The sequence below is a fragment of the Neolamprologus multifasciatus genome, chromosome 9, assembly GCF_963576455.1.
Source record: "Neolamprologus multifasciatus chromosome 9, fNeoMul1.2, whole genome shotgun sequence".
Classification (NCBI taxonomy): Eukaryota; Metazoa; Chordata; class Actinopteri; order Cichliformes; family Cichlidae; genus Neolamprologus; species Neolamprologus multifasciatus.
In genome coordinates this window covers 33194430-33207705 of record NC_140447.1, presented here as the reverse complement: position 1 = coordinate 33207705, position 13276 = coordinate 33194430, and the positions used below count along the sequence as shown (strand labels likewise).

At 45.4% G+C, this 13276-nt stretch overlaps 1 protein-coding gene and 1 pseudogene across 3 annotated transcripts in view; one reads left to right on the top strand and one right to left on the bottom strand.

The window, feature by feature from the left end:
* The first annotated feature begins 1890 nt into the window (after positions 1–1890).
* On the top strand, positions 1891–5524 carry LOC146511975 (uncharacterized). 2 transcript variants are annotated; one of them, XM_085171832.1, is made up of 3 exons: positions 1891–2005; positions 3972–4255; positions 4631–5524. In XM_085171832.1, the coding sequence occupies exons 2-3, from the start codon at positions 3984–3986 to the stop codon at positions 4797–4799; spliced, it is 441 nt and encodes a 146-aa protein (XP_085027958.1). In that variant the 5' UTR covers positions 1891–2005; positions 3972–3983; the 3' UTR covers positions 4800–5524. The 2 variants fall into 2 exon arrangements, with proteins under 2 accessions (XP_085027958.1, XP_085027957.1); XM_085171831.1 differs by having other exon boundaries at positions 1898–2005; positions 3975–4255.
* A 3399-nt stretch (positions 5525–8923) lies between these two features.
* The window catches only part of LOC146511974 (uncharacterized), a 9843-nt pseudogene continuing 5490 nt past the window's right edge, over positions 8924–13276 (bottom strand). The window contains exons 6-10 of the transcript XR_014876267.1: positions 13010–13184; positions 12692–12784; positions 11865–11990; positions 10244–10327; positions 8924–10031 (exon numbers count right to left, since the gene is read on the bottom strand). The product of XR_014876267.1 is annotated as an uncharacterized LOC146511974 (transcript). The remainder of the gene's footprint in view (positions 10032–10243; positions 10328–11864; positions 11991–12691; positions 12785–13009; positions 13185–13276) is intronic.

Here is a 13276-nt window from a genome sequence, read left to right as displayed (position 1 = left end):
TCACCGAAGCAGCTAATAAAGCATAATGGAATACAATGTTGCCTCTTTGCTGTCAGATTCTATAATAGAATGAAACAATGATGCCAGTTATAAATAAAGACAATAAACTGAATGAAACACTTATTTTATTTCTATTAGATCTGAAAATGTTGTGTAACACTACAACCTGAAACGACAAATAGATGCATTGGCCTGTAACAACAGCTGTGAGATGGAGTAGTCCAAATCACCAAACTAAACTGGAGCTGGGCTTGTTGCAGGATCTGAAGTTACTAAACATGTTGTGAGTGTGTGCACTCACACTTACGACCATATAATAATAAATATGTGTGTGATGAAAGTTGGGCAGCACGCTAACGTCCTTACTCCACTCAGTATGCTCGTGTGGGTCTGACCCTTTCACTCCTTTGATTTTTTCCTCGTCCTCTTTTTTTGCCTTTGCGTCACGTCTGTGTTTGTACGGAGCTGCCGAGTTCTCCGTCGTTTTGTACATAACTGTTTTTGGGGCAAATAAAATGCAAGTAGGGATTAAAACCGCAGAATTAATGATTACCGGTGCTGGAAATACTAGCGCTTGATGCAGTGTTTTGATTTTGTTGCCACGGGTACCCACAAAGCACTGTGCGAAAGTCACGTGGTCTGTCAATCTCTATAAGGATCCGGCTCACATCATTCACTTCAAAGAGTCGGCTCTAAGAGCCATTTCGTTCGCAACTGACCCATCACCAGTACAGTGGAACCCCGGCTTATGAAGACCCCATTTAATGAAAAATTCAAGTTACAAAGACACTTAACGGCAATATTTTTGTCTGTAGTATGACAAATGCCCGTGTAACAAAATCAGTTTGTGAAATGCGTTCCGCTGTTCCACGTGAAAGATGTTGTTGTCTCTGAGTGAGCACTCAGAGACGGACTGTGTTTCAAGTTGTGAAACCCACGAAACTCGAAGCTAAAGTCCTCAGAGAGACGTGAAAGCAGCAGCGAGGAGGCTGCTGGGCCAAGGCTCTCCACAGTCTTTCAGTTCATTGGTGGGTTCGTTTCAGCTTTTGTACCGTTTCCTGTCAGCGTCAGTCGTTTCTAACATCGCCGTGTTTGTCAGGGCGTTTCCTCACAGCGGCCCCTACGAGGCTGCTGTTCCTGAAAACACCTTCAAATGTTTTGTATTTGCTTTTATTTGTTTTGTTTAAGTTCTGCCGGAGGTTTCTTCCTGTTAAAAGGGAGTTTTTCCTTCCCACTGTCGCCAAAGTGCTGCTCATAGGGGGTCATATGATTGTTGGGTTTTTTCTCTGTATGTATCATTGTAGGGTCTACATTACAGTATAAAGCACCTTGAGGCGACTGTTGTTGTGATTTAGTGCTGTATAAATAAAACTGAAACTGAAAATAGAAATTATTTCTTTTCAGATGTTTAAATTTGTAAGTTGTGTTTTTTTTCTTTCAGCAGCTCAAATGTTTGCTTTCACTCAGGTTTAGTGGCCGACCTCGCTGCACCTGAAAAGTAAGCAGGTTAGTGACACGTGTGCAAACCTCACTAACCCACATACAGCCCACTTCCACCTCCAGTGGGCTGAACCAGTGAAGCCGCCCTTCGTGTTAGTGTGGATCACAGTTAATGTGAGCGCTGGGGGGGGGGGGGGGGGGGGGCAATCTGTGAGGAAAACTAAAAGCTGTGCGATACAGTCAAAACTCACATCGATGTCCTCACATGCATTATTCCAAAGATTTTCAGCGGGCCACACTGGTGTCTTTACGAGGTCCATTCTGGGGCCCCCAGGCCTTATGTTTGACATGCCTGATGTAGACAGATGTCAGAGAGGTTGATGGTGAGCGGATGTCTTCTTCCTGTGTCGCATTAACACAGGAAGCATGAAAAAAGAAGCCAAAACCGCTCACATTAGTCAGTCTGAGCAGCGCCTCACAACTGGCAGAGCAGCAGCCCTGAAGCCCGTCTGACAGGCAGCAGCGAGTGGAAGCTCCTTTCTCTGTCATCGCTCCGAGCTGAAAGGTGAGTGTGTCTGCCTTTTTCTACCTGAAGCTCCTCGTCAGCTTCAGGGTCGGCTGGGAGATTCTGGCTTGGCCTTTGAGGGCGAGCGCCACAGAAGGTTTCCTTCCTGCGAGCCTGACGTCTGCTCTCGCTGGTGTCGATTAAAAGCAGCTGGAGGCCATCTTTGTAAACCTGCTGAGAACATCTGCAGGGTTTGCTCCTTCTTTCACACTTCATCATCAGCCAGCTGTGTGTGATCGCTTCGTCTTTAATCTGAGATCAGGTTCAAACCAGTTTGAGCTGCAGTGACAGGAAACAGCTGAGGGCGGGGCATGCTGACATTCCCGACTCCTGATTGGTGTCGGGAGTGCCCGCTGCTTCTGCGTTTTTGTTTGTTTTGTGCAGGCCGAGGTGAACGAGAAACAGCCTGTGAAAGATAAGTCGTGTGCGAGTTGAGGCACCTTTAGGCTCCGCCTTGCTGGCGTCTGCTTTTGAAGATCTCTGTGAGTTTGGGACTGACGGCCGTGGACGGGATTTAAAGTTCCCTCCATCCATCCTGTATCCCAGCTGACCCACAGCCGAACTGGGTGATGATCCTGACCAGTTTAAAGAACATGCAAACTGACCACACAGAACACGGTGCCATCACTTAATACAGACACAGGTCGTGTCCAAATTCATGGGCTGCTTCCTCCTGAGGACGCATTTGTAGACCGATTACGTCACAGCGACGCACCGAAGGCTGTCCAAATTCGTAGACTCCTCCGAATGCAGCCGACAAATGCGTCCTCCTTTTCCCCGAATTTGAAGGATGGGTCGGGTGTGTCCTTCGTGGCCCACCATATCCCAGAATTCATAGCGCGGCCCAGCCAAACTCCAGTTTCCAACAATGGCGGCCACTACTAAGTTTTAAAATTACTCATACTAATCTTTCTGGGTCACAAAATAAACTTTTAACATATTTTCAGGCGAGAAAGTAGCTGTGTGAACATCAAATATCTGCTCGGTTTATCAAGATATCGCATATTTGCAAAAGTGCTTCGACGTTTTCAGAGACGTCTGTTACCCACCAGCTCGATAGCTCGCCAGGAGCTCGAAGGTCACTGAAGCCGCCGAGAACGGCACAACTCCGGCACATCATGTTCAGATCACCGCAGAGTTTCGCTACTCAGGTTAAACATAATATATACGTCTCTTAGACAACCTAAAAATGTTATTGTTTGGCTTTTTTCAGTGTTTTATTTGTTCGTGAGTAAATCTGTTTGGCTGAGATTAAAGTTATTAGATTAGATAAAACTTTTTAATCCCCCGGGTGGTTTTCACACAGCTGACTAAACGTCAAACAGAAAATGATTAAACAGAAGTGTGAGACAGTCGAGAATTTACGCCAGTGTCCTGTATATTTTAGATAGCAAGGAGCAAACAGCCGAGTTTATTCAACTCCCCCGAGACAGCGGTGACACAGATCTGAAGGCTAGACCGTCCAATTTCAAAGCCGGTTACTTCCTACCCGACCTTCTGAGGACCCGGCCCACGTAGACCGCGAAGGCCGGGTCCTCAGGAGGACGCAGCCCATGAATTTGGACACGACCTTTGTATGAACCCATGTTGTTCGTGCAGCAACAGGAAGTTTTTATTGCAGAGTTCAGAGAGGTCGTTTGGGGAGGCCGTTTGCTCCTCCCCTTTCACAAAGGATGCTGCAGTGTGTCCTCTGCTAAAGGAGGTAATAAAGGAAGCACTGAAGTGCCTTTAGTCCATAACATGTGGAGAATTCAGACAGCGCTGATGAGGGCAGGTACTTCCAGGTCACGCCTCCTTCCGGAACTAAACCCCGCCTCTTTCTGTGCCTCTGTCATAGTCGTCCATGTGTTTGTGGTGCACTGATTTATTACTGGAGATGCTTGTAACACTGACTGTTTCACGTCGGCGCTCTCACGGCGCTCATTACCCATGATGCATCAGTCTGATCAGTGTTTTCTGATGCTAGCAGGAAGCCGAGATGACGGAGCTGGACCTCGTCAACATCCTGGACGACATAACGGATGAGGAATTCAAGGCCTTCAAGTGGAACCTGAAGAACGAGCGGTTTAGAGACATCGAGCCCATCAAAGTGAACCAGCTGTCGAAGGCGGAGAGGCGCGACGCCGTGGATCTGATGGTGCAGAAGTATGACATGGACGGAGCCGTGCAGGTGATGGAGAGCATCTTTAAGAAGATCAACAGGAACGACCCTGGCGAAGGAGCTGCGAAAGGTCATGTGTCAACCTGCAGGTCAGTGAGGCTGTGGGCAGGCGTGCACTTCCTTTAACCTGTTTGAGCGTTGGACATTCAGGTGACATCATCAGGGTCAGAGGTCACACGCAGCATCACGCTTGTGACAGGACGTGCAAACAGGAAGTGTGTGCAGAGTGTCTCTCTCCCTTTTAAGGTGCATTCAGAGCAAACAGCCGATGGAAGGAGCCGCCCGAGTCGGAGCTGCGGATTGATGTTCTCAGGAACGCCGAGGCTCCCGTGGTCGGAGGTCTTCAGCCTCACGCCGAGGCTCCCGTGGTCGGAGGTCTTCGGCTTCACGCCGAGGCTCCCGTGGTCGGAGGTCTTTGGCCTCACTCTGACCTCGGCATTAATCTGTCCTCCTCTCTCTCACAGGTCTTCCAGGTCCCGATCTGCCAAAGACCGCCGCCGACTCCTCGGCAGAGGAGAAGCTGACGGCCGTTCGCTCTCAGTTTATCGACAGAGTGTCCGAACCCGTCCTGAGGGAAGCTGCTGGATAAACTCCTGGAGCGCCGCGTCATCATCGATGATGAAATGGATTTAGGCGGCGTGAGGAGCAGGGCGGATAAAGCCCGACAGGTGATCGATGGGGTGCGCGGAAAAGGATCCCAGGCCAGCTCGGCTCTGATCGCCGCTCTCTGCGAGGTGGATCCGTGCCTTTCACGGGAGCTGCAGCTGATGTGACGCACTGCCAGATGTTCAGCACTCACAGGAGAGCAAATTAGGAATCATCTGTAACACCCAGAAGCAGCTGATACAGTTCAATGTTCAATCCTCCAATCCACTTACAGAAACCGAGCGCGAGGCTCGTCTGTTTGGTTTTCACATCACAGGTTTTCACAGAGACGTCTTTATACAAACAAAGATGTTCAAACAGCAGAACATGTCAGAGCTTCAGCAGGTTTCAGGACTAACGTCTTCCAGAAACAAGGCTTTGAGTCAAACCTGAACAGGCGGCTCTGTGAAAACCTTCAGGATGGATGGAAACCAAGATCTCTGACTTCCAGTCTTAGAACAAACAATCAGGAAAATGACTTTATTTGTAGAATTTTCATTGGACACTGATGTTAACGAGAAGTTTATTAGATTTTATGGAAACATTTTAGAGCTGATTAGAATAAAAGTCCAACAGAAACCAACAGATTAATGAGGATTTGGCTGTTTTCATGTTGTTGAAGTCAAACGTGTCAGAGAGCAGAGGGTCAGACTGTTTCATGTTTCTTTCTGTAACTCTGATCAACGTGAAAATAAAAGATGAGTTTCCTGTCACTGTGTCTGGTGGTTTGGTTTGTAACACACCTGTTCAGCTCCAATAAATTTTTGAGTTTTAAAAGAAGAAGCAGCAAGTAGACAACAAAAGAAGAAGTGGCAGACTCTCAGAACTATCTACACTGATGAACTCTGTCTGAGTACCAGAGGTAAAACTCCAGTAAAGACCCGAGAGATGATCTGGACCTTCAGCTCATCAGGAAACCGTTCCTCATGAAGGAAACAGGCTGAGGTGTGAAGGTCAGAGGAACAGGAAGATCTGATATCGTCGTGTTGGTGTTGTTCCCAGATCAACATAGTAAATGTTGTTCCAGGATCAACATTGCAAGTGACCAATCACATTGTTGTGACGTTCTTCTTTGGCGCGCCAAGCCATTTATGAAATTCCAGTGTTGTAAGGACGATATCAATTCTGCTTAGCGTTATTGAAGGGTTAGGGTCAGGGTCAGGGTCCGTTGATCGGCGGACAGAGGCGGTTTCTCGCAGCTTAAGTACAGTTTTTTTGTTTTACGGTGGTTTTTCCCGAAGTCGCAAAAGTATGACGTCACAACATTCTGATTGTTCACTTGCAATGTTGATCCTGGAACAACATTTACTATGTTGAGCTGGGAACAACACCAACACGACCATATCAGATCGTGCAGAGGAACAGGTCTGATGGAGAGATGGAGCCACATCATGGTCAGTATGTACGAGGTCAGGAGGAGGTCTGTAGTGGCAGATTTATTAATCACATATTTGAATTTATATCACTTTAGTAATATTAATATCACTTTCTCAACCTGGTATGGCAAGATCACTCCTGACACTGGTTGTATGCATGCATGTGGAATCTTATCACAAGGCCCCAAGTTTTATTGCACTTGAGTTGAAGATCTCCAGACATCCTGCTCTTAGGGAGGTGACGGCCAACCAGAAAACAAGGTCAGAATTCTCTCTGTGAGGGAGGGGGTTTAAAGATGGGGCTGATGGTATAGCCCCCCCACCCGTGAGAGGGGCCAGCGTGTAAGAGTTGTAATGTCTTTGTCTCTCTTTGTATATAAACATGTAAGGGCGGTGGCAAAATTTAGAAACATCCCAGTGTTCTGGCTGGGATGTTTCTCTCCATAATGCAATATGTTATTGAACCATTTCAAAACTGGGTGTGTTGCAGGTTATTGTTAAGATTTTCCACAACAGGTCCAACACTGAGAGTCTGCAGGGGCTCTGTCATGGTTTCAGCTGCAGGTCAGTCAGTAGTGTTGATCAGAGTCTGATCCACCATGCAGAAACATCTGGAATCATCTGCATTCAGGAGTGAAGCAGATGGTTTTCTAGAGTCCAGGATGTGGACTTGAAACTCTGACGTCAGTCAGCATGTTTTAGTTGTGCTGAGATGAATATGATGTGAAAGCTGTGCTGACACTAAACTGCAGACATCAGGCTGATATTATACTGATCCACACTGAGGATCTGTTTTCTTCTTCTCTGGTTTAGTCCATTGACTGTAGTCCTGAATCCCAGTGTGATACATATCTAGTTATTACTGTCTGGATTTAAAATGATACACACTGTGTTTATGTTGAGACAAACCCATCACATCTGTCTGTTATGATGTTTGTGATAAAATCCTGACTAAAACAATGCAAAAAACTCTCAGAGCAGCACGATGTACTGAATCGTGATGTACTACATCTTTACTGCAGCAGCCACATGATGTCGTATTAGTGAGAACTCAGACAGAGAGCCTGAAGCCCCCGGCTTTCTTCTCCTGAGAGATTCAAAGGCATTAACGTCCAGCCTGTTATGTTCAAACAGATACAGAGTGCTCGTCTTTGTTAAAGATCAAAGAACATCAGAGTTTAGCGAGGTGTAAGTTTAACCGATGTAATGGATACAAAAAATAAAACATAATAATTATTCTAAAGACCTCACACCAAGTCTGAGTTAACTGTGTGTGTGTGTGCGTCAACAAGGACTTTAAAATATTTGATAACAGGAGGTTGTTTTGTGTAATTGTGAACGTTTTCACATCTACTTAGTTAAACGAGGATTCTGCTTGGCTGATGGGGGCTGTAGAGTGACTGTATACACTGGAGAATCTATGTTGCATATACAGAAGAGAAGAAAATGTAATGACTGTGATAGAGAGGGTGGCTGGTGATGTCACAGTGGGTGGAGTTAGAGAGGAGGGACACAGGGTGAACAGGTATAAGAGTGAGGTGAAGAGGAGATTCAGTCAGAGTAACTGAGCATGAAACACAGAGGAGTGCTAGCTCTCACTAGCTCTCACAGGTTACTCCAGCCCAAGAGGAGCCCAAGTCACTGGATCAAATGCAAAAGTTTGAACATTCAAGTAAAGTGAAAGCAGCAACGAAAGGTTCACTATCGGCATGCACAGTGAACCAGTCAGCCAACCTCGTGATAAAAAAAAAAAAAAAAACACTGATGGAAGTGGGTGTGGCTTAAATTTGCAGGCCCAGGTCCATCTGAGGACTATGGCAGAGGTCGGAGGGTCACTGCCAGATGGCTGTGCTGGAGGTAAGGACAAGATTTGTGGTGCAAGAAAAGAACTGAACATGGAGAAAGCAAGGATATGATCTGCAGAACTTCATACCTGTTTATTGCAAACCAGTATGTACAGATAATATTGTGAAACTGACTAATTATAGACATGAACTGTTTGGAGGTTGATTTTTAAATATGCAAATGAGGCTGTCATCTCGTTTAAGAAACACTCATTTGCACAACGTGGATATTATCTGCTTTCATCCCTGCGCTGTAAGAGAAAACGTGTTGTGGAAGCAAATCTCCAAACTGAGCGTCTCACCTAACAATGACTGGAAGACGTGCCCATCACATAACTGCACCTGAAACACATGCTGCAGGTTGTTTGGACCTGATCCTTGATCGGTCTGATTCTTGCTCTCTCAGTCAATATAAATATCTATTAATGTTAAAGTTTATATTATTATTATTTATTTTTATTTATTTATTTTACAAATATAGAGCCTGACCACATTAAAAACTAAACCATGACCCAGAATCATTTGGAGCCTCTTCCCGGCTCAACGCTAATCCAATTTCATCAAAAATAAATGCTCGATGCTGATCCACAGTCATGTCTCTTATATCTAAGTCACAAAATACACTTTATATGTTAAAATGAATTAGATTTACTCTCCCTTTGTATTCTGTCTGGTGGTTTTGGGGGGATCTTGGGGCCGTAGGACCCAGAGAGTGATGTTCAGACAACATCGCTCCATCACTGTGAGACTGGAGCAACAGAAACAGAGCTGGGCTTCTCTCTGATCCTGATGAATAATGGAGGTTTATTCTGACAAACATCACGACGTCCTGAGGAGGAAGACGTCACACTGCATCTATAAGCCTGTGAATTCAGATTCCTAAAGACTGCTCTCATGTCTGTATCTTTCTTCTTTGATTCTTCTAGAGCAGCTTTGCACGATTCAGAGATCAAAATGAGCCTTGTCTAAAGCCTTGTCATGCTCTGTCTAAAACAACCCCTAAAATCCCAGCTTCTTCTGATTGGGCCATTTCAGGAAGCCAGTGTGGTGATGAGCTAGTTATCTGACACATGGGTGGTGTTTCATCTGAACATCAGAGACTATGACTTTACTCTTGTACCAGAAAATGAGAAAAAGCAGAACAGGTCCCCTTTGATTGTGACGTCACACTGGGTCGCTGTCCTGACACCATTGGCGCCCTCTGCAGGCTGCAGCGCTCAAAACTAAACCTGATTGTGCTGCCAGAGAGAAAATGAGACCATCACCACCAAAGAAAATTATTTTCTGTCTGTCTACGACACTGTCCGAAAGACGAAGAGGCGGATTTTAGAGCTTTTTCTAGTTTAGAGACAAAAAGTCAGTGAGATTCAGTGTGAGTCTGATCGTTATAGCAGGGCCACAAACATGCTGACATAAATGCCGAGTGACAAAAAACATCCAGAGGCTTGTCCTGTTAAATCCACCGTCGCCAGCTTCAGCACAGAGCGGCTTGTGTTTGATAAGAGGCTGAAATGAGGATGAGAGGCGAGCAGGCGCCATATTTATCTCTATCTGCTGTCGGGACAACAGCCTCAGCTTCGGAGGATCTCTATTAGCACTGCTACGTGTTGGAAGAAGGTTGGCTAGCTACACCAGGTCTCCTGCAGCTCCTCTTGTTCTCGGTAAAATTCTTCTCTGTGGAGTAAATTTATCAAAACAAAACCACTGCAAACTTTGTCGTGCTCTCTAACTGCCTTTGTGCTTCACGTTCTCCATGTGCTTGATGATGCTGAGCTAGCCCGCTAACAGGTTAGCAGCCTCATAGGTGAAAACTGAGAAGGGCAAAAAACTATCAGGCTAATGGCTGAGTGGCTGGTTGCTAGCAGGCTAACAGGTTAGCGGGCCGATGGGCTCGCCGCTGTCATCAGGACATGATGCCAAACACGGGGTTGTGTCGACAGATGCTCGGCCCGATCTCGTCGTAGTCCTTCTTCGAGTGACACACCTGGAAAAAACTCCGGCTGCAAACACAACAACACACAGTGTCAACAAAGGTTCCTGGTCTCTCCAGACGGGCCAAGAGTTATAAACTGAATACATATTTTATTCACTAAGACCTGAAACCATAAACTCGTCAGGAAAGAGTTTACTGAGCAGGCTCATTTCCTCCAGCCACATGTTGTTTAGGGAAATGCTTTGTGTGAAAGTAGAAGAACACAAAAGTTTTGGTTACCGTGGACGCCAACATAGAGCCTCCAAACCAGACGGCGTAGCGCTGCATGTGATGTGAGACGACCTGAACCTCCATCGGCTTCGGCTGCCAACACACAAAACACGTCATCTGCATATAAATGATTCACATCACAAAGAAACTGGGAACAAACCAGTGATCCAGTTAAATGCCGTCCAGGTAAAGGCTGTAACATTAAAGCTTAACTCTGCTCTGTGCTGTTATCAGCTGCACCAGGATCTGGTGACTATTAATCACAGGTGGCAAAACTACAGACAAGTACAAGTACAAAGTACTGTTAAAAAATACTCAAGTTCAAGTACTGATTCAAATTATTTACTCAAATAAAAGTGAAAAGTACCGGCTCTGAAACGTACTCAGAGGAAGAAAGTTCCTTGAAGAACATTTCTACCACATTTTTTATTAATGTAATAATTTTAACCTGAATTTTAATTCTAATAAATGTACTCAGCTTGAATCAGGTAAGTAGAAGATGAGCAGGAGGGGAAATAAAAATACATTTCTTTTTTCTGTTGCCTTTGTAGAGGGAAGGACTTGTTTCTAACCAGGAACACGAGCACAGTCAGAGGGTGAAGTGGATTCAGCAGGTGGGGAACCTAAAGTCAGCTGTAATGGCTCAGTGTTGGGAAAAGAACCAAACTCACAATCATTCCTACTGAGATCTCCAGTAAGATGTTCTTCTGTGCAGGCTGTGATCTGCTGCTCTCTGTGGATGTACACACCTGGATTCAACCAGATGTGAGCAGATGTTTCCTGAGTTGTCCTGGTTGATTTCATCCTCTACACTGACAGTTTATGCTATCTTTATATAAGACAGTCACTGTGCAGCAGCTGGTCTTTACTTGAAAGCCATCACAGTACAAACTCACCTGTTTATGCTGCACTAACCTGCAGCCTTTAAATAACACAGTCTGCCTCAGTTTGTTTAGTAGCAGGTTTAACAACATGACGACTTCTGTGTGAGCTTTAAATGAGCATCCTTCCCTTTAACTCTAAGCTCTCTTCTTCCTCTCCTGTCCTTCTTTCTGATCTCTCTCCATCTCTGAATTGAACTTAGCTCTCGGTCTTTTCTCTCCCAGTGAAACAAGCAGCTTTAGCACACTGTGAGATAAACTGCACACAGACAGTTTGTGTGTTTGCTGATGTTTGTTAGCTGCATTTCAAATTACCTGACAGTACAAAAGCTTTGCTCGCTCCTCTTCATGTAGGGCTAGCTAAATGCTAAACATACGGAAACCTGCACTCCACTTTAAACCCAGAGTATAAACTACAGATAAACCTAAAGTCATGATCCTGTTTGAAAATGTAAGGAGTAGAAAGTACTCAGCTGAAAATTCTACTTAAGTACAAGGTATTTGCACTTTGTTAATTCCCAACTCTGCTATTAATAGGAAGGTGATTCCAGCTGGGACCACCATGGGACCAGCACTGATCTGGACTGTGGAGGAGCTCAGTGGGGACCAGTTTCAGCCTTTTGACTGAAAAGTTCCACACAAACAAAGAAAAGCTTTACCTGAAGCTGACCAACGTTAAAAACCTCTGCTTCCAGATGTGTTCAGGTCATAAAGGTCTGGATCGGCCTGCACTCGCTGGTCAGGCTCACCTTTATCCGTCCTCCGCTCAGCTCTTCACTCAGCTTCAGCCGAGCGTCCACCACCCTCTTCAGGTCCCTCTGCAGCCGCCGGCCAAAGTCTCTGAACATGGTGGAACCTCCAGAGAGCACGATGTTCTATTGGACACAGACTCACACAGCTTCAGCAAATCCTCAGCCATTCACAACAAATACGCTTCTTCAGTTTAAAGTTCTTCTCCATTTGTTTTTCTTTTAGTTTGGTTATTTATGTGATGCTTTTAATGTGAAATTCACTTTAATACATTTTTTTAGGTTCTGCAAAGCAGCCTGCGCCAAACCTGACGCACGTATTTAACTAACCCTTGAACTGCCCTCTGCAGGTCCTCAGACAAAATGATGTCTTCAATCTTACTCAAAGAGTTTTTAGAACTACGAATGCTAGCTGTAAGCTAGCTCCAGAACACGTCCCGACACACGTGTGAGTTTACGTATGAACAGCTCCAGCTGCCTGCAAAGCATCACAAACAGCTCGTCTTTCACTTCTGACTGTCAGAGACACAAAGAGGTTGACAGTCTGAGAACCTCGGCTGGTGGCTTCTGCAACACAGATGAAGATACTTTAATATAAGTCCACACGGTGCACAGACTTTGACAATGACCTGTAAGTAGAGTGTTGTACCGCGGTACTAGCTGAGGAGGGGCTCCAGCTCGACGCCCCCACCCACCAACGACCCTGAACTGGACTCACTGAACTAACTTATCAGAACTCATCCAAAACTCACAGTGGTTTTTACACAAATACACGAAGAGATATAACAACCACGTGCGTTTGTAACGATTACACCCTTGTGAATTACCTTGTAGAGCGGTCTGCGCACATCAATTGGACAGCTCTGGATGACCTCATCAACGACATCAGAGATAGGCTGCATGAAGTCTGGATTAGCAAACTGGAAAACACAACATTCACATGTCAGTGTATTATTATTTATGTTCTTTTGTTGTTATCAGCATGTGCAGGCATTAGAACAGAGCAGCTGCGGGGTTCCTCAGGGTTCTGTTCTTGAGCCTCTACATTTTCAAACTATATGAAGTTAATTTGTTACTTTTATTTTTGTTGACTGAATGAAAACAGATTGTAGCAAAATGTAAACATAAAAATACTTTGTTGTAACCTCGGGGTGGAAGAAGATCTCAGGGCCCAGGAAGCGTTCGTAGCCCACGTCAATGTGGAAGGCGGTCTTACTGATGGCGTTGACTCCTCGGTACTGTTTTGATCCACTTTCCTGGGTCAGAGTCATACTTTGTGAACTCCTTCACGATGTCCGGACAGATGTAACAGTATCGCTCCTACACTCATAAGTACACACAAATACACACTAAAGTACACAGAAAGTACAGACAGGAGGACAGCATGGAGGAGCACTGTTACCTTCACGGCC